Source organism: Caloenas nicobarica, chromosome 3, assembly GCF_036013445.1.
Source record: "Caloenas nicobarica isolate bCalNic1 chromosome 3, bCalNic1.hap1, whole genome shotgun sequence".
NCBI classification, from domain to species: Eukaryota; Metazoa; Chordata; class Aves; order Columbiformes; family Columbidae; genus Caloenas; species Caloenas nicobarica.
This window is the reverse complement of record NC_088247.1, coordinates 29,194,127-29,216,672: the sequence shown is the minus strand read 5'-3', so window position 1 is coordinate 29,216,672 and position 22,546 is coordinate 29,194,127. Positions and strand designations below refer to the sequence as shown.

General features: G+C 35.3%; 1 protein-coding gene across 1 annotated transcript in view; it reads left to right on the top strand.

Moving 5' to 3' along the window:
- Window positions 1–22,546, top strand: part of EYS (eyes shut homolog) — an 826,250-nt gene that overhangs the window by 52,738 nt on the left and 750,966 nt on the right. Inside the window, exons 3-5 of the mRNA XM_065631328.1 lie at window positions 8,203–8,396; window positions 11,093–11,220; window positions 17,769–17,883. Coding sequence (XP_065487400.1) covers window positions 8,203–8,396; window positions 11,093–11,220; window positions 17,769–17,883 — 437 coding nt within the window. The remainder of the gene's footprint in view (window positions 1–8,202; window positions 8,397–11,092; window positions 11,221–17,768; window positions 17,884–22,546) is intronic.

Below are 22,546 nucleotides of genomic sequence, written 5' to 3'. Positions count from 1 at the left end.
TACCTGAAGGCCAGGCGGGGAACTGAATACTATCTGGAGAAACTGTTGCCTTAGAGAAAGGAGTGATTAATCATTGCATTTTTAAAACCGCCTTCCCAAAACTTGGATAAGTAATCATATCATTGCACTGTAGTAAAAAACATGGAGAAATAGTGAATTCACTGTTAATGGATACACTTATATTTTCTTCTGTATTTGGTGTGTGATAAACACCAGCAGCTGTCAGCATGAAGAAAGGCAATTCTAAATCTAGATATTCTGTGAGTAGTCAGCACCGGTGTTCTTGATAAAAGTCATAGCTGTCAATTTTACCATGATGACTATTCTTTCTGCTGCCTCTAGTAAAGATTTGAAGACCCCTTTCTGCAACAAACTGAGGCACTAGGAAGTGATTTTAGGCTAGGGAGAGTGTATTGACTTTTTATAACTAGGGTGATGCCCTGCTCTTGCCCCAGGGAATAATAGCCCATGCACACTTCCTTAGCAGTGCCCAGGGTAGCATTGACTCAGAATCAGCCCATCTCTATTTGCTTTGGTTATTTTAGAATTTCTGAACACTCTGGTTAGTCAAGATAAGAAGTAAAACTGAAAGTTTACAAGGACTCTTGATGAGTTTTTCCAGTAGTACTGTAATTTTCTCTGTAATAGGCTTTCCTCTGATGGAAGCTAATGTTCTTCTCATTCATTTACTTTCAAAATGTCTATTTTCAAGTGTACTGATTGGAGCTTTTGTATAAAGCACATCAGTGAGCTTTGATACTGCATATTTGGTCTAAAATTAAGATTGTAGCCTTTATAGTCTTCCAGGGAGATTTGCACTCACTCTCTTCTGAGACCTAGATTTGCAGTGCCTTAAGTAGATTTAATTTTGATTCAAACTTTATTGAAATATATGTTATATGAAATATATACAGAAAAAAAAGTGTTGTTCATTGCTTTTGATTAGAAATTTATATGAAGATGCAAATACTCTATTCATTTTTCAAGTATTAATGCTCTTAGTATATCAATGGAAATATTTGTATATTTCACAGTCTAGATATATTTAAAAAAGCTTGTTGTGATTCAGTGACACTTTTGAAGAGCAAAAAGATATTCTTTACACAAAGATAACTTTAAAAAATAAAATACTTTTCAGTTTTACATTTAAAAGAAAAGGCAGCTGATGAAACTCAGGAAAGCAAAAATAAGGAGTAAACTATAATAAGGAGTAACTATAATAAATAAATTATATAGAACTATAACAAATAAACTATAATAAATAAATAAATAAATAAATAAAACCCGAGCTATGCAGATAGGATTTACTTTAATTGTAGAACTACTTTCACTTCAGCAACTGAAATCTAATGTTCATCAGATTAAAATAGCCTTATTTTGAAATCAGTTTTAAAGTGAACAAGAGTGCTAAACATTAATAGTGGCATGACGTAAGAAGGACATGACGTAAGAGGTAGGTTTCTAGAATTTCAGTGGTGTAACTGAACATATTAAGATATTAACAAGGCTTTTTTCTGTTCACTGCCTACTATCTTGGTCCTTGATTGTAGATCCTAGCAACTAGGACAGCAGGATGACCATGAGCCAGCATTGTGGCCTTGTGGCCAAGAAGGCCAATGGCATCCTGGAGTGTATTAGAAGGTGGGTGGTTAGTAGGTCGAGAGAGGTTCTCCTTCCCCTCTACTCTGCCCTGGTGAGACCTCATCTGGAATATTGTGTCCAGTTCTGGGCCCCTCAGTTCAAGAAGGATAGGGAACTGCTGGAGAGAGTCCAGTGCAGGGCAACAAAGATGATTAAGGGAGTGGAGCATCTCCCTTACGAGGAAAGGCTGAGGGAGCTGGGGCTCTTTAGCTTGGAGAAGAGGAGACTGAGGGTGACCTTATTAATGTTTATAAATATATAAAGGGTGGGTGTCACGAGGATGGAGCCAGGCTCTTCTCAGTGACAACCAATGATAGGACAAGGGGTAATGGGTTCAAGCTGGAACACAAGAGGTTCCACTTCAGTTTGAGAAGAAACTTCTTCTCAGTGAGGGTGACAGAACACTGGAACAGGCTGCCCAGGGAGGTTGTGGAGTCTTCTTCTCTGGAGAAATTCAAAACCCACCTGGATGCCTTCCTGTGTAACCTCCCCTAGGTGTTCCTGCTCTGGCAGGGGGTTTGGACTAGCTGATCTTTTGAGGTCCCTTCCAATCCATAACATTCCGTGATTCTGTGATTCTGTGAACTACTTGTTTCATTTAAACTGAAAATAAATCTCTCTCCTTCTAAATAGTTCATTTCTTATGCTAGGCCTGAAATGTTCTTGCTTCATTCTAACTAAAGTACAAATCCATGGATGCATACTGGTTTAACACATGCTGTTTCCTGAAATAGTCTGTTTAACTGCTCTAGGAAATATTGATTTTTCATTACAGGAATATCGAAACAAAAGTACTGAAATCATATTAAAGAGTAGTATGCTAAGATGATCTTTCACACATTTTACTCGTTGGAAAGAGAAATGATAGTACAAATATGAAGCACAAAAAACCTGTTTTTCTAAAAATAATATTTATTTTAATCAATAACCCCAGATATTTATGTAAATTGCACTATGTAGTATCTTAACAAACTGACTGGTGCTTATCAAAGGTGTCAGAAATGTCCTTTGAATTCTAGTGGATTATCATTAAAACATGGTAGTTAAACTAATAAAGATGAGAATGGATACAGTTAAATCAAACAAGGAACTGCTAGGGGGTTTTTGTCATTTGTTTAAGTTTAGTGAAGAGTTTTTTTCTCCTCACATGTAAAAGCAATAGAAAGTGCTGGAAATAGGTTTCCGTTCCTTAAACTAAAATTCATCAGCTTTCATATTGGTCTGCAGTATAATCTTTACTCAATCATTACTGCCATTTAATCTTCTGCAATTTTTATTTTATTGAAGTAAACTAAGCAAGAATTCACCATGGTGAACCAATCCTACTGATCATGTCTTTAATTTCTCGAATTTTCCTCTTGAATGAGGTTATTCAATCAAGCTGATAAGTATTTTTTTTTTATATTGAAGTTTCTTGAATTAGCTGTCTCCCATTATAACATGGTTTCTGCATTTATTTTCCTAAGAAGTTAAACAATATATCATAGCTTTGAGTAGCTAATCATTCATCAGTGAATACTAAAGTGACTTCAGTATTTTCAGCAAATGTCTTTGGGTCTGACTGAGGAAAGAAGTACTTCTGTTGAAATTGCTGGCAACAGAAACACACTGCACTTATGTCAAATACTATGTCTATACTATATTGTTATTGATACCAAAGTAAAACAGGAGGTTATGCACCAAATCTATGCAGTTAAAACGAGTCTTGGCTTGCACTATTTTTTTTTTTTAATTTAAGTCTCAGGTCTCCGGAATTTGTATAAGCATTTTCAATATGCACTTGCAAGTTGAACTGGTGTGTTGTTCCCAGCTTCATTGTTCATTGCTTAAATATTGTTCTCCTTCAGGGATTTACATTTGACTTCAGATTATACAGATCTGTTCTTATCCTGTTCTCTCTTTACCTTGCTTCTAACAGCGTTCAAGAGATCAGTAGATGTTATTTAAACACACCTAAACAAGAGACACTGATGATGACAAAAATGTGTAAATTTTTAAATGGAAATTTGGAATAAATTTCTGATTTTTGACAGCTATTGAGAGGTTTTGTATACATTTTGAGCCAAAGTAGTTAAATAGATTTGCACATTTAGAGCATGAGTTTGCATCTGTTTTGACCAAAGATTATTCTATTGCTTACCCGCATATCAAGGCCTCTGTCTTGTATATGGTTAATGTAGTATCTTACAAAAAGCATTTATGTGAAGACATCAGCAGCTGTAGAATCCAGTTCTTTCATGGCAGTCTAGTACAGGGACCTCACTGGTAAAAATATGTGAGGTGTTTCTAGCTTTATTTCATCGTGCTTCCCTCTTCAGTCATTTGCTTTTGTTACACTTTTTTCCACTGAATTAATGATCCCTTCAGTGCTTGATATTTTCCACATTCAACCACTGTAATTAAGTCACCTTTCAATCTTCTTTAGAAAATTGATTGTAACATCAGGTTTGAGAATGATAGAGTACAAAGTTTGAAACACCAATTATCCATAATTCTTTTTATTGACTTGATTTCTCAAACTCCTCCAGCATGGGTGTTCAGGTGAAAGAGCATGGCTTTTTCTTTTCACATAAGATGCTGAATAAAATAATTTATAAATTAGAGGAATATCAAAGACAGAAGTAGAGTCAATGATTAAGGAAACATTTCTACTTAAGATTGAATCTTTCCTAAAAGATGTTAGGCAGTTCACAGAGTTTTTTATTGAATTCACTCTAGATAGACCTATGAAAGATGTGACTTGTGTTTTAGACCATGAGTGCAGTTGCTGTTTTGGTATCTTCATTTAAAATTATCATCCTTGGCCTGGTTAGATAATTGGCTCCCAATTCACACTAAGTGCACTGGTTTTTTTCCAAACTAAGAAAAAGATATAGATATAGATAGATATATATATATATATATATATATATATATATATATTTGTCCTTTGCAAGGAGATGCCAAGGAGGAAAGAAGTTAAACACCTTTTTTGCCATCCTTGAACCATTTCCTTGTTCAAATCCCATGCTGTTGTGATTAATAGTATTTCCTTATCTCTTTTCAGACTTTGCTCTATTCCTCTTCTAACTACTTTCTTTTTTTTCTTTTTTTTTTTTTTTTTTGTTTTAGCAGAACAATGCTCTTTTCCTAGTTTGTCTACAAATGAGAATAGCATTACCAAAAAGGCATCTCTTTCATCTGTTTTCCCCAACTGGATTTCATTGTCCTGTGCTATTTTGTTCATTTAGTCTTTCCCTTTTCTAACAATCCCATCCAATGCAAATTTTTTAACAAAAGACTAAGAATAGATTGGTAATGGTAATGGTGACAGAAAAAATGAGGAGGATTGAATGGATTCAGGGATACAAACGATGGCAGGAAAAACTTATTAATCCATCTGTCCTGTGGAATTATACTTTCTGGCTTTCCTTTGGGTAGAGCAGTTGGAGTCACTGTTTTGCTGATTTCCCTGCTCCTGTCCAGTAATGTGGGTGGGTCAGGAGCACTGATTCTTGTCAAATATGCCTGATCAAAGGAAAAAAAAAATAAGATAAGCATTGATATATTGCCTCATCTATGAGTACTGCCAGGGTACAATATTTGTATTGAAGTATAACAGGACAGGTAAATACTAAACTGAATAAGAAACAATTGGCCAATCCACATCATTTCATGCTGCAAATAGCCTCTTACACATGCACTAGTACCTGTCAATGGCCTTGTTCTGAGGAATGGCCTTCTTGGCTTTTCCTATTAGCAAGCACCAACATCTGCAAGTTGCAATGTACTTTTACTGTAATTTGGTTACTATGGTGATGAGGGGTAGCAACAAATTCACAAAAGATTCTTTGAATGTCCTCTAACACTAAAGATAAATGAATAATATGTGCTAAAAGCAGATCCAATTAATTTTGCCTTATTGGAAGAACTATTTCCAATGAGCTGGGCGATAGAAAGGAAATTGTGTTTTGACCCTTTTTCTGCTAATGGGATTTTCTTGTATAGTGTTTGTTACATCAGCTGTCGTGGTATATAATAAAGTGTTATATTTGGACCTCCTGGTAAATGTTGTTCCACATATGTACTGTTGCTCTGTGTAGCTAGTCTGTGTTGGTAAGAAAATTATTACAGGTTCACATAGTCAGCTGTTGTTTTCAAATGAATTAGCTATGTTTACCAGGCAGTTACAATTCTGAGTTAAAACTGTTCTATTTACCATTTCAAAAGTATGCATCATTTTGTAAAGTATAATTTATTGTTTTATGAATGTCTATTTTTAATTCAGTTGATTCAAGTGACTAACAAGATGTGGAATCAATACATACTACTATTCAGAATTATTATGAAGTTAATGTTATTGCTACAGCAAGTTATTGAAAAATTCTTCTGATGTGATCTGTAAATACATGTTCATAAAGTGGTTTAAATCAGAGTAACAAAGTAGGGGATATGTAAAAAGCATATTTGCTAGACAATTTTCCAGAAGTAAAGGGAAGTAGATTTTTAGCTGCTGTAATTCTGCTGTATCTTTGATGTTGCACAATTAAAAAGAGTTAATTGTCCAAAATACTTATGTAGCTCATAACTGTTGATGTATGCAAGCAGAGTAGTAAACCCCTGTCTGGGATTACCACGACTGACCAGAACCTAGGAAACTAATGGACTAACCTGGTTTCAGCTGGGATAGAATTAACGTTCTTCCTAGTAGCTGGTGTAGTGCTGTGTTTTGGATTTAGAATCAGAATAATGCTGATAATACACTGATGTTTTAGTTGTTGCTAAGTAATCAAGGACTTTTCAGCTTCTAAGTTCACACTAGGTGCACCAGAAGATGGGAGGGGGCACAGCTGGGACAGCTGATCCAAACTGGCCAAAGGGATATTCCATACCATATGACATTGTGCTCAGTATATATTTTGGGGGAAGCTGGCTAGGGGGACCTCTGCTCAAGAACTGGCTGTGTATGAGTTCATTGAGTGGTGAGTGGTTGCATGGTGCATCACTTGTTTTATGTATTCTTTTATTATTGTTATTAGTAGTAGTATTAGTGTTTTCCTTTTCTATCCTATTAAACTGTCTTTATCTCAACCCACAGGGTCAACTTTTTTTTTTTTTTCTTTTTTTTCCCAATTGTCTCCCACATAACACCGTGGGGTGGTTGTATGGTGTTTAGCTGCCTGCTGAGTTAAACCACAACATTGACATAACATGTGAACATGTAAAGTTGCTGAGCTTAACAAATAACTGAGTAAGTGGCTGACAAAAATTACAGATAGTGATTGCACCATCAGCAATGACTGGATGACTGGATTCCACAGGCAGTTAAGGGAGACTTTTGTGAGAGACAGGAAAACTTCACAGATAATTAAAAGGGGATAACTGGGGACTTACAAGGAATTATTTTCTTGCAAGGACCTCAGAACTTGTGTAACCATATCAGTAATCCTACAGAAAGCCAAGATTATCTAGGTAACCATATCAGAAGTACTGAATATGTCTACAGAAGTGATAAAACTGGGGTCAATAAGGGCAAACACTTAGCTAAGGGTAGTTTACCTGGAAGATGAAAAGGGTGAAGGAAGGTAGGGATCAAGGTGGACGGGAGAAGTACTAATATAGGAAAATGCAGAGAAAATGTGATAAGAGGTCTGGCTGAGTGTAAGCAGGTTATGGCTCATTACACTTGTCTGGCTCAGCCCTGCATCTGATAACAGCAGTCTCTTTTCTTTATTATTTCTGTGTTACCACTCTTCCTAGTGGGCAGGGGTTAAGCTGGTCTAGCCAGCAACTAGAATGATACCCAAATCTGGAATGACTCAAAGTCTGAGCCAGCAAGCTGGCAAGAGGTCCAGGATCTGGGTATAGATATCAGACACACTTAAAATCTATGCTAATATTTGAGGGATCCATTAATATGGGTTTATTTGTGCATTTAGAAACTGAGAGAGTGTGTATGTTTGCTGATGAACTTCAATACTGACTAGGCTGAGAGGAGGAAAAGGTTTGAGCCATTGCTGCTGTTCAAGCTGTTTGTGTTGATGTGGTCCAGGGAAAGACACTGGTCTCCATGTTGATCCATGTGGTCATTGTGTCTCGGTTGTGTCTATGTGCACATGTGCACACGTGATTGTAGATCCATCTACTGAGAGTACATTCAGCTTCACTACTGGCTGGATCCATAAATAGGAAAGGGAACAACCTCCCTCTTCAGAGTCTCCTGGGACTATGGTTCCAGTTCTCGTCCTTCATTTGCTACAGATGAGTTTAATCACTCCCACATATTTCTACCATGTTTATTCACCATAACAAGCAAAACATACAGTAATATTTTAATACTTCTTTGCTTTTTAAATGGTGATAGTTCACAGGTGTCTGAGTCAGTAAATGGAGCTTCACAGCGTAGACAATTTCAGAAAAACACAGTAGATAAAAGCCTGTCAATCTCTCCTAAAATTAAAAAAAAAAAAAGATAAATAATAGGGAAATACAACATAGTGACGAATTAATGTTTATGGGTAGCATATCAAGAATCATAATTCACTCAAACACTACCTACTTTTTTATGTTTATTTCTTTTAGGTCCACTTTGTGAGGAACCTGGTGATCCTTGTGCATCTCAGCCATGCGTGAATGGGGGCATATGTCAATATAATCAGTCTGGTTATGTTTGTGATTGTCCCACTGGTTTTCTTGGTCACAATTGTGAAATTGATATCAATGAATGTTCTTCAATGCCATGTCAGAACAGAGGTACATGTATCGATCTGCCAAATGTAAGTATAAACTTAGATTCCTATTTGAACATAGAATCATAGAATCACAGAATCATCAAATGATTGGGGTTGGAAGGGACCTTTAAAGGTCATCTAGTTCCAGCACTCGTACTTCGCACAGGCACATCTTCCCCCAGATCAGATTACTCAAAACTCTGTCCAACCTGACCTTGAACACTTCCAATAATGGGGTATCCACAACTTCTCTAGGCAACCTCTTCCACTCTCTCACCACCCTCACTGTAGAAAATTTCTTTCTTATACCCAATCTAAACCTATCCTTTTTCAGTATGAAACCTTTGCCCCTTGTCCTGTCACTAAAGGCCTTGGCAGAAAATCTTTTTCCATCTTTCTTATAAGTCCCCTTTATATATTGAAAGGCCACAATGAGATCTCCCCAGAGCCTTCTATTGTCCAGGCTGAACAACCCCATTTTTCTCAACCTTTCTCTACAGCCATTTTCATGGCACTCTCCTGGACTCACTCTAACAGTCCATGTTTTTCTTGTGCTGGGTTCCTAGAGCTGGACACAGTATTCCAGGTGGGGCCTCCTGAGGGTAAAGTAGAAGAATCGCCTCCCTTGACCTGCTGACCACATTTCTTTTTATGCAGCCCAGGATACAACTGGCTTTCTGGGTTGCAAGAGTACATTGCCAGGTCACGTCCAATTTTTCACACACCAGTATCACCAAGTTCTTCTCCACAGGGCTGCTTTTAATCCTTTCATCATCTGGTCTGTACTGATACTGGTGACCGCCCTGACCCAGGTGCAGGACCTTGCACTTGTCCTTGTTGAACTTCATGACTTTCACATGGGTCCACTGCTCAAATCTGCCAAGGTCCCTCTGGATAGCATCCCTTCCTTCAAGTGTACCAACTGCACCACTCAGCTTGATACCATTTGCAAACTTGCTAAGGATTCACTCAATCCCACTGTCTATGTTCTTAATAAAGATATTGAACAGTACTTGTCCCAATAGGGGCCTCTGGGGGATATCACTTGTTACTGATCTCCATTTGGACATTGAGCTGTTGATTACAACTCTTTGGATGTGGCCAGCCAGCCAATTCCTTATCCATTGAATAGTCCATCCATCAAACCCACATCTTTCCTATTTGGCAACAATGACGTTGTGTAGGACAATGTCAAAGGCCTTACAGATTTCAAGGTAGATTACTTCAGTTGCTCTTCTCTTATCCATCAACACAGTCACAGTTTCTAATCACCTCCCTGTCATCCATGTGCCCTGACATAGCTTCGAGGAGGAACCGTTCCATGAAAGTCTCTAAACGTTTCATTCTAATGTAACTTTTTAAATTGACTTTGCATGCTTCATGAAGACACAGCATTGTCTGAATGTGCAGTTTTTCTAGTATTTCTATAATTAAAACCCCCAAATTCCTCATTTTCATTTCAGTTGCTTGTAGGTCACTTAGGAAATTACTGAAGTTGTTTAATTTTTTTTTCTCTCTATAATAAAATTTGACATAAAACATGATACATCAGTCCATCAGTCATCTTTATTACCGAGTGTTTATTGCCTATTGTTGCTTTTCCTGTGGTATCTATCTTTAATTCTTTTTTTTTTTACCTATTTTCTTTTTTTTTAATATAGAATAAATTAACTCGGACTCACAAAGGTTTGATAATTGTCATATCTCCTAGTATTTCAAACTGCAATGTCAATGTTCTTTCATTAGCATGACTACTGCAAATAGCAGTGGTTATACAGAACCAAAACAGTGAAAGAGTTCAAAAGCTCAGTTATTGCGTACCAGTAACACATACTCACAGAAAGAGACATCTGCATTACCAAATTGATAGATTTCTAAATTATGCAATCTGTCTAAATATTTCCTCTAGCAGATAAACTAGCACGTACCATTTTGTATGACCATTTCTATAGAAAAACAGGTGCAGTAGTTTGTTTTACACATGTAGAAATCTCTCAGTAGATGTTAAAATAAAATTCCCTGATTATGCCTTTAAGACTGATTCTAAAGAAACACATGAACTCTTTCAATTTCACTGGGGCAATAAAACCGTATATATTTTTCCTTTACTTTCTAACATTAAAAGGCCCATAAAGAACATTATTTTTAATAGAAAATAGAGTTGAGATTGTCACTTCCAATAAGTATTTTATTTTGTAAAATTACTGTTCTCGCTGTCTACATTACATATTGCAAAGACTGACAGATGTCTTTCACCATCCTAGAGAAGTATAGTCTCTAAGTTTCATGTTGAAGGGGAAAAAAGGATACAAACCATTTTCTTTCCTACTCAGTGAATACTGTTTGCTATCTGAAGTACCTTGTGCACTGTTACAGTTTGATAGATGCAAACATTACATTGGAAGAAATTCAAAAATGAGGAAACAACATGAATGAATTATGAAGTCCCTTCTTGATTCAGTTATGAAATCACAAAGCCAGCCAAATTTAGAGCTGGTATATTTCCAGCTAGCAAACCAAACTCGAGTATAATCTGTGCCTATTCCACTTGTCCTATCCACTTGTCCTAAAATGTGTTTGCAACCTATTTGGGGCTAGGATTTTTTTCTTTCTGTCTTTGTAAACTGTTTAACATGAGACCTGTCCTAGTTAGAGTCTCTCTAGTAATGGAAGTAAACACTAATTTCTGTATTGCCTTGGTTACAACAAAAAATTATTTCTAATTTTCTTCTTTTCTTTAGGATGTGGCATGTATCTGCCTGCCAATATTCACTGGCAAATTCTGTGAGAGAATACTGAATCCATGTGAATTGTTGCCTTGCTTAAATAATGCAACTTGTGTAGCTCAACAACTGAATTATAACTGCCGGTAAGATTAGAAAATAATTTATTTCAGTACTTTTTTGGATCACTTTATGATATTCCACTTCTTGGAGAAAGAAAAGACATCATCAGTCACAGACAACACAGAAAACTATAAACATTTATTCTAACAATATTTTATTTAATTTTGATGCTATACTGTGTTAATCTTGAAAACTCTTGAAGTGCTACAAAAAGATTTTAAAAAAATTAGGGGTTATAAATTGTTTCATCATTAATTCTGTAAGATAAAATACATAAATCCTGACACATTGATGACAAGTAAGACACTTGAACTACAGGTACCGCTCTCACTCAGGATCCATGATATTTATGTTATGTTTCTGAAAGGATAAGACAACTGTGTTAATTTCTGTTTTACAGACATGCATTAGCAGGTCTTAGACTGATCCTTCAAGCAGCATATTAAAAAGCACTTAATTCCAAAAGACCATACTATAAATTATCCATTTGAATATAATAGAAGTGACCCAGGAGGTATATAATTTCATTCAATTTTAAATAGTTTTTTAGATATTTTCTTACACCACTAAGGAGTACAATTTGTACACTTCACATTTGCTTGGCTTTTATCTGGCTACCTGAAGTAAGTTCTGCTAAGTATTACTGAAGTGCAGTAAACAACTTTCAAATTTCAGGATATTCATAAAAGGAGAAAACTGAAAGCTGTAGTACACAAAAGCCTGAAAATACATTATGATTGAACTTAGAAACTGCAAAATACATAACAGAAGTATAGAACATAAAGTTACAGTCCATCAGAATAGATTCAGTTGAGAAGTCTCTAAATCAAAATATGAGTAGAACTATGTTTACAATTTTCCCAAAGAAGATAAAAAATATTCAATTTTATTTATACTTACACGTAAATGCATATATACATATCTACATACGAACATATACACAGAGTTAGATATTCCCAGAGCACAGAACAAATGTTATCATTTATTTTCCAATACTTTAAATCAAGATATAAGCTACAAATAATTTACCATTATATAGCCAATCTTTTACACAATATGTTGGTGCATGAATCCATGTGAAATAATGCCTGAAGCTTAAATTTCAAAATATGCATAACATGAGCAATTAATATTAAGATGTAGATTACCTTTCTTTAAAAAAAAAGGCCTTGTGTGCAATGGAGATTGATTAACTTACAGTTTCACAAATCCCTGGTAGAAATGGTCTCTACCATGAACATCATTGCACCATGAAAACTGGTTTACAAAAATAGCTATGGAAAGGCACAGTGATTTAACAGTCTTTCCACTGACATGTGACAATTAGAATAATTATTTACATCGATATAACAGAAAGTGAAAATGGGTAATTAACAACCAACTTGGCATCCAAACAAGGGCAACGAAGCTGCTGAAGGCTTTGGAGCACGTCTTATGTGGAGCGGCTGAGGGAACTGGGGTTTAGACTGGAGAAAAGGAAGCTGAGAGTAGCATGGGGGGCTTTGGTCTCCCTAGTAGCAATCAACAGGACAAAAAGAAGCAGGCTCAAGTTGCACTAGGGAAGGTTTAGATTGGATACTAGGAAAAATTTATTCATTGAAAGGGTTGCCAGGCATTGGAACACGCTGCCCAGATAAGTGGTTGAGGCACCATCACTGGAGGTATTTAAAAGACGTATAGATGTGGCACTTAGGGACATGGTTTAGTGGTGGACTTGGCAGTGTTAGATTTATGGTTGGATGTGATGATCTTAAAGGTCTTTTTCAGCCTAAACAATTCTATGATTTATATTGATTATCAAGAGAATCACCTAAATTATGTGGTAAAGCTAGGTACTAGCAGCGTTGGTTTTGGATTCAGATGGTACAATCCTGTTTACTACTAATATCAAGCATTAAGATCTTATTAATATCAGTGGTGCTTAGATTTTCATTTTAATATTTGTGTATTATTCCTGCATTCAGTTTTGCTACCTCTAAAATACATATTTGCTGAGACAGGCAAGAGACATTTGTGGAGAGCTAGTTTGAGAAATGGGATAGGTTATAAGCTTATTATTTTTAACACTAAGAATGTTCTAAAAAAGGGAAATAACATCCTACAGAGAACACTGTGAATAGAGCAATGAAGAGTCCCTCCTTCAACTTTGTACAACATCAAGTGCATGGCTCTGTGCATACTGTTTAAGCAAAAACTTCAGATAGTATTCAATTTACATAGTTTTCCCTAGCATCTAAGCTGTACACCAGACTTTCTTTGTGAAGAGAACAATTCCAGAAATTGTCTCCTTTCTTCCAAAGAGAAATCCAGGACAGATGAGATGAAGCATCTCCTGGAGATTCTGAATTTTCTCTGTACAGAGAAAGACTGGACCGATTCCCTAAACCAGATATTAAAACTACAGACTTTTGACATTAGATAAATAAGGCAGCATTGGAACTTAATTTGGATACTCAGCCTTGGTTTTGCCTTTCAGGCCCTGAAGGCTTCAATTAGTGACTGCAATATTTTTCAATGTTTATTGTTAAAAAATTGAAAATTATTTCCTCATTTTTTGTGAAAATAAAATCAGTTTTCTACCAGTTAATCCAAAATATTAAATAAATAAATGCAAATTCTGTGTATATTTATGCCTGTATGCTTGGAAGGAGGCATTTAGGTGAGAGAAAGCATTTCAAGGGAATATGATGTATTTTTCACAAAGAGACCAGGTTCAGTCATTTGGTTGTGAAAGCTACAGTCTTGTCAAAGTCAGATTGCTGAAATGTAGAGGAGGTGCCGAGTTTTAAAGAGGGCCAACAGTCAGCAGGTTTTACTGTTTGTCATGGAGGCACCCCAAAAGTCAATTTAGGCAGGCAACAACCTCCAGATTTTATTCTAATCGGAGCTGTTTAGCAGAAACCAACTACAAATGGGTTTTATCCAACTTATTCAGTATTCTGATAACGTTATACAACACAGGTTTGAATATCTGTTAGAAGTTCAATTACTACACAGCCAACTCAAACTCAAGGTGATCGGATCCCCAAAATTCCAGAGTTATGGTTCAAAATGTGCATCTTCCCACTCTGTGACCCAAAGTGAGGACTCTCAAGGGTACCCAGTGTGCTTACCAGGTTGGTAAGGTGTCTCAGTCTCCAGAGAATGTTCCTGTTATGGCCAGTCTGGAGAGGAAAGTCTTTAACTGCATACTCAGAGGAAGACCAACTCAGAGAGTTTCTGACAGGCTCCATTTATAACCTAGTTGACTCTGAGCTGTGGCCATTTATGGTAGGTGCCCAGAAACTTCTCTCAACCAAGGCATCTCACTGGTCAAAAGCCCTGTCTGTTGACCAAGGGGCATATGCATGACCACGGTGGTCCATCAGCCTAGAATTTTCTGTTGCTCTCAGAGTGGAAGAGTGCATCTGCCACACTGTTTTTAGGATTCAAAATTCTATTTATAAATTTAAGTCTTGCATTAGCTACTTGAATAACGAATGATGTCAGAATGCCTATAGGAACAGTGGTTTAACAGTTTCAGTTATTTTTAAGTCACAGGCTTGGAAGCTTTCTGGCTGTGAGTCATGTTTTAATTCATTTTACCCAAAGGAAACCTGCCATTAATGAGTTTGCTTTCTTCAGGAGGTTTGGAGCTGCTTATTCAAAGTTTTAAATAGAGGTTTTGTTTCATTTTTGGTAACAATTGTGAAATACTGTAGTTCATGGCTATGTCTAGTTACTCCACCAAAAAAAATGCTTGTGTTTAATTTCATATAATACTACTACCTGACCTACTTCTACAGAATTAAAACATTTTAAGTAAATGTATGGCTTTAGCTGGCATGCATATAAAAATTCAACTAATAGCTGATTTGACTTTTAATCTTTTTTTATTTGGTTTGGTTGCCCCTATTTTGTCTGGTTTTCCTTATGCCTAAGCTGCATTCTTCTTATATCCATGATCATCTCAGCTTCTATATACTTATACTTTCTTCTTTGGGAAAGCAGTTGTTTTCTGTTCTAAACATATAACTAAACGGTCTCAATATAATTTTCCTCACTTCAGTTATGATGTATGACTATCTTGTATCTTTGTTCCATCCTTTCAGTCTTGTTATCATATACAGCTTTGTGCTAAGAAGCTAACAGTAGCAGTTTTTCTTAAATGTCAAAATTTAAGGTGAATTCAAATAGTTAGTGAACAAGGATATCCATCACAATAAATTGTGGTTGTTTACTTTTTATCTTCTTCTGTTATCCTTGTTCTTTAGGACAATAAAAAGTCACAAAAAAATGTGAAATGGCATTCTGAGAAAATTTGTTCTGTTAGTGTCATCTTTGGAATGTCACTGTCAACTTTCTTGCTGTTAATTTACTCTCATCTTCTCCGATACTGGCCTGTCTATTGCAAAGCAACAACAAAAACAAAAATAGGAAAAATGAGCAACTATAAAAATTAAAAGAAGAATTTCTGAAAGAGTCTTACTAAATTACTTATTTTATAAAACAGTCATGGATTACCAAAATAAATTGAACTAAGAAAGCCAGGAGCTCTTTCACCTGATTTTGGGTCATATGTAAAAACAAATCAATAAAACAAACGTAACTGAGTTGCTCAGATTTGGTTTTAAGTGTCATTTAAATATAGAATTATAACAAAAGACACTTTTTAAAAATTTACATTCCTTTTATATATAAGTACAACATATGGATGAATGGTGCTATAATATAAATGACAACAAATTACTATCTGTAATGTGAGTACTTTTGTTTAAAGGGAAACATAATTATGTAACTATCTGATATCTTTGAACGTGCTGGAATAAAAGCAGCTAAGTATTGTGAAAAACTCATTTTAGCTATGGTAAGTGAACTGGAAATTTGGTTAAGAATAGACTTTGCAATAATTTTGATTCCAAGTAGTTGAAATTGTAGCTATATAAGATTTACACACAGTAACTTTTCCAAGAGCAGGGTGAGGATTACATAGCGCATTGTTACTTCCATAGAGTGTCCTCCTGTGGTTTTGTCTATACTAGTCTCAATGAATGAAACTATTTAAAGAAAGTTTTCCTATATCCACCTCCCTCTGTCCAAATGGTCCTATGCATGGACTGTGTGGATGATCTCCAGGGGTTTCTCGTGAAATCCAGCCTGTTTAATACTTCATCAAAAACTGATAAGTGACTTAAGCTTCTGGACATGCTAGGGGGCATAGCCATACCCACTGACTAGGCATCTTTAACTGATTTAGAAAATATGGTTAACATCAGATACTTTCAATTGAATGTTGTTTCCTGACTATTTGCTGTTGAAAAGATACCCTTTACTTTTGTATGTTACATAACTGTGAGAGGCTTCATGCATTCTGAAACCAGGAATGGCATCATTTTTTTAAATGGGTAAACGTAAGCAACATGACTGAATCTCATATCCATTTGAAGCAAGGTCACAGAAAACCAGAAGCAATTCTGTATCATCTTCATGATTTCCAGCTTCTGGGAGAAGTCATTAGACAAAGTACCCCTCAGAAAATAGCTAAAGAAACTTCTCATCTGTTACTGTTGGTTTCACAAATGCAAATTTTCAGCTAACTGGCCATTTCCTTTCTCTTCTACTTAAAACTTTTCTTTCCATGCTACCAGAAAGAGCCTTTAGACAGCGCATGTCTGTAAGGACGTGTAGAGTAAATTTGACAGGGATAATGTACCAATCAAAACACAAAAGAGAGTTTTTGCTTTTTAAAGTAAAGAGAGATTTTACTTTTTACACATTTTGAGCATGATATAAATATTCAAGTTTTTTCTACGCTGTTTCATTATTGCTTTTGAATAAGACTTGTTTACTATCCATTTGAATCTCATTATTTTTTGTCTGTATAGGGGTTTTTTTAAACACTGGAGGGCTAGGTAAGAACAGGATTTTCTCCTACTAACGACAAGTGCTGACGTGAAGCAGAAGAGATGTCTGCAGTTCCTTTTACCACAGAAGACTTATCCACGACTTCATTGACATCACATGGAATTAACAAACTGTCACAAAACAGAATGCTAGTTTTCTCCTTTAAAGAAAATGCTGTATTACAATTAAGCAAAAACAAAAACAACCATACATTGTCCACTTCACAGGTTCCTTACATTTTTTCTTACATACCTTAGCATTTCATTATTGACTAATCTTTGTTAATCACTAGTAATGATTGATGGTAACTATTTTAAACCTCATTTATTGTCATAGTTCTAATTTTCCTCTCTGACGGTTTAATTTCTAACAGGTTTCAAAATCCTCATTTATAGCTTTTTATTAAATATTACCTAATTTGAGATTAGTTTTTGTTTCCAGAAGTTTATATGAAACATTGGTGTGAAAATGTTTAGTCGATGAAAAAAAAAAGTTATGGAGAAGCAAAAATATCCAGAATCATGCAACTGATTTTTCTTTGCTTGAAAACACATTCTGTTTATTTTAAATAACATATGAGGTCTGGTTTGTTACAGCAAGAACACTATTTAATAGAATTATGGAATATAATTAAATACAATTAACTTTTAAAATGCAAGTCCTCTAAAATACACTGGTGTATTTGCAGCTGCATGCCAGGATTCACTGGAAAGAACTGTGAGGAAGTAATTGACTACTGCAGGCTGCTCAGCATCAACTGTCTGAATGAAGGATTGTGTCTTAATATAATTGGAGGATTCACAGTAAGTAATTTAATACATGTTAAACTAATTCAGTGTTCCAAAGTATAAAAGCTTCAGAGAAGCAGAACTTGAAATGCATTCATTACTCCAAGAGACAAGAGGGACATACATTTATGTGTTTGTTATTTACTTAAATCATGGATGATTCACTTGGGTATATGGATTTTTTTTTTTTAGTTTTCTCCTCAGACTGTGTTTTGTAGTATATCAAGTAAGAGAACTGAAGAGTATTTTTATACGAAAATGAATAGATAGCTAATTGTAGTCCAGTGCTAGTATCCACATAGATGATAATCATAGCTATATTGGAGCCTTTAAAAATGCATTGCTTGAATTAAGTACATTGTTGTTGCTATTGTTTTAATCAAAATCAGTAATTTAAACATAAGCACATTTGAACTTAATACAAACTTAGAGGCTTGATCGCAAAACTGCAGTGCAGTGAGGTTGATTCCAACTGACAATTTGAAAAAAAACATAATTCTCAAAATATTGATAGCTCCTGAAAATGTTCAGCAAGATCCATCATATAGCAAGATTCTTCTGGCCATAGCTTGTCAAAAGAGAGGAAATAGTTTCTCCGAAGCAGTAATAGGGAACAAGTTAAAGATTACTGTAAACAACCACTCACTCATTCTGCAAATAAAAGGAGATGATCACAGAGTCACAGAATGTTTGAGATTGGAAAGGACCTCCAGAGGACATCTTGTCCACCACCATCCACAAGCACGGCTACCTAGGGCCATTTATCTAGTCCTACTGCACTTATCTGTTTAGGTGTTCAGACAAAATGTGTTAGGATTATTGTTATTCCTTACTTTAGGGAACAGGAAGAGCAGTGTACCCTGCAAGGGAAGGAGAACTGGAAATGAGAGTGTGCAAAGCCATCAGAGACAACGTCCTCACCAACCAGGGGCACAATCTCTAAATACCCACAAGAACACAGTAGATCCACAGATTCATCCAAATACCCAGTGATTACCAGAAAAAATCCTTAGTGATGAAGTAGATTTGCAGTCAAGTTGGGTAGTGAAGTCAACAGATCAGAATCAGCTGGATACAGGCATACTGGCAAAATAGCTCTGAAAAGGATCTAGTGCAAAGGCCTGAGCTCAAATGCAGCTCATAAGTAAGTGAAAGAAAGTGTGGACATCTCAGAGGCAAGTTCTGTTTTCACAGTAGGGTAATTCAAGGTGACAGTGCTGGGTCACGTCAGAGCTGACCTTGAACACAGACAGTCAAACCTGTGACAAAAGGGCAAGAAGTCATCAAGGAAGAGTGCAGAGAAAAATGATTATAGGCTGATCAGGCCAATTAGAGCCTGTTGATGTATTCAAGGTCCTGACAGTATCTCTGAATATTCCTTGCATGTAATTATTCATTCAGTCCAAATATCATTGCCTTGCTTGTAGTCACAAAAGCTAAAGAGGCATTGATACATTTACCCCAGTGCTTCCCACCTGATTTTTTGTGTTTTCTCATGTTCCTTGAGTCTTATGTGATCTGAAAACTGCTACATACAGGTGACCAAGGATTATTTCTCCTATTTACTTATAAGAACAAAGAGAAGCTTCCAGTTGTTTGTTCGAAGTGGCCAGCCCATATTGTTGCACCTAGTTCTGTGTGCACATTCTAAGTCAGATACTCTTGTGGACTTGTAAAGTGTCACTAGGAAATAAATTCATACTGCTACTGACTTCACTACAGTCTCCCAATTGCTGCATCTTGTCCTTTCCCTTACTCCCTGATCTTAATTGGCCTGTTATTCATTCAAATACTTGAACTTCCACAGGTATATAATGAGATATATAACAGATCTGTAATAAGAATTGTATTTAAGAGCATGATAAAGATATTGAAGTAAGTGCATGTAAATTATAATGTCAGAAATTAATGAATACTGTATTGCTGAAGGAAATAAGTATTTGTATCTGATAAATTCTTAATTCTGATGAAAATTATTTTACAATTTGTGTTTTAAGAATATTTTTAATGCTACCTATAAATATATCTTAACTAGAGCAATAGTATATAAATGTACTTTAACACAATCTGAGGTAATTTGCAAAACACTGCATATCAGATATTTATGCTAATAGAGTACTAAAATATCCATACTTAGAAGAACATAGTCCTTGGTTTGTTGAATATATATAATATATCCACAGAAGAATAAAATAGATGGCAAGGAATTCTCTCTGTTGATAGCAGATGAAACAAATACTGAGTTCAGTTCTGCTGCACTGAAATAAAAGGCTTCATGAAAAGATATACTGATTTAAAGAGGTTTGTGTCTCCCAGTTAACTTACCTACATTATAGAAATATTAGATTCAAAACAGAAACATTGTTTTTAGCTCTTTTCAACTACTTATGCCAGCTTATAAGAAGCAATAGCAAAAGTTACAGTATAACAATTAGAATACAAAAGTAATATAATTAATAAGTGAGTACAATGTGTATGACATTAGCAGACATCAGTGAATACTGGTCAAACACAAAAAGAAATTTTAAACGAAAGTTTTAGGAAAGCAAACAAAAATTGGATACCAAATTTTTCTGTCATTAGTACGTGTGCTAACAATTCCTGTTAGAGACAAGCACATTAGTTGTAGAGCAGTAAATGTTTTCATAAAATAATCCTCAAGAATACACTTTGATGATCACTATAAGATGTGGTACTTCCTTAGCAGATACTGAATTAGGCTATAAGATGGACCTAATGACCTGGCATAGCAAAGGTTGGATTTTTTGCTTCAACTTTGATGCCTACAGAAGAGAATGGTATGGTATAGTACCTGATGGAAAACTAGTACAGAAGGCCTTTGGGATGGACAAAGAAGAGTGGGCAGGCAAAGGGTGGAAGGGATGAAAAAAAGGGTCGGAAATTATTACTGAAATTTTTGTTGAAAATATACATTACACAGATCCACAGCTGAAAATCATTACCCTTTTCCTTGACAGTCTGTGTTGTGGCACCTTTATTTTGAAGGTAAGCGGTTGTACATCAATTATAGGTTAATTTCTCTTTTAACACACAAACAACTATGGATTCTGTCCAGCCTTTTTTTTTTCTTCTCTTAGTTATAACTTTCTTGATCATAATTCTTAGAAAATATGTATTTTCAGTATTACTAGAAAATCTAATACTGATGAGTAGTTTTAGAAGTCCAGCTGAGAGAAATTTGGCTGTTAGATTAATATTTTTTTTACAAAAGCAGATTTGGAAGTGGCATGAAGCAGTTAATCTCAAAAAAAACCCCAAACCACACAAGATAATAATTTTTAAAATATCAAGTTTCAAAGAGAAAGGGTTTTATTTTTCAGTGTTGCTATAACAGTTATTCGCACAGGCCATAATTATAATATGCTTACATATTAAAATGCTTACATTTATTCTATTCAGTAATTTGCTCTATGTTTCTAAAACACAAAACTCTTTCTTTGAAATGTGCTGATGACCACAGAAAAAAGTGGTATAATTAATAATAACCAAATCTGATCAGGATTTATTGGTAGGCTATACAACTTAGAAAAAAAATGTATTTTAGGGGAGGCAAATTCAATACTCTATGCACAGGAAAAATAACGTGAGTTACGCAGTAGTGACCATTTCCTGATAGTCAGTGACAAATACAACAACTTTGAGCTCAAGGTGGATATTAAATTTGACACCATGCTATCGATGAAGACAGAAAGACAGTCCCTGTTGTCATAAATAGAGGATTAGTATATAGAAGCATTTATAAGTGGTCATACTTCTGTGACTGTCAGTGGAGGATACATCATATGCAGTTCTATCATCTAAATTGTTTTAATAAAGCTGGAAAACTATAAGTTTTATGGAAAAACAACGCTTTAAAACTATATTTTTAAACATATATACAGATTCACAAAATGAAGCCAGTCTACGGGTTATCACTTTTCCTCAAAAGAAAAAAAAAGGAACAGTTGAATTTCAAATATTTAGATCTGGATACCAAAAAAATGTTGAAGCCACATTAGCAAGGAAGTGCTAACAGTATTGCGCATAGTTCTGTGCAGCTGCTTCTTCTATGCACTACTTATTACACCAGGAGCATTTTCAGAAATTGTTAGGTAATAAAATATGGTGTAATCCAGTGTAGCAGCAGTTTTCCATCAGATCAACAAGGCCAGGTCACATCTGCCCTAGTGAATAACTTCATTGGACATTAAATTTCATGAGGATCTACTACTGTGGAATCCAAAACTCCAAAATCCCACCAAAAGACTGAAGGCTGGAAAACTTATTGTGGATTGCTTCTAGTAGTCAATACAGCAGACTTATTCCACTGATATTAAAAGTCTGGGAAAAACGATTATATTTCCTAGAGTTGCTATGAATAGTCAAAACATTAAAAAAAATGAAAAAATACTTTTTACATTGTTAACTATTTTCTAAAATACAGAAAGGTAGGATTGCAGCCTTCTCTCAGTTTAAGAAATCTTGATATCATTTGAACATATCATTTTAACAGATGGCAAATAGAGTGCTTGAACATAACAGGTCTTCTTTCAAAAAATGCTATGTAAAATTCTATAATTTACTACTGGTTTGTCAATTATTGCAAGAACACTGGTATTTAATTTCTCATGTTTTGCAGATGCAGTGCCAGAATCACTTTTCAAAACTGTATGATCAC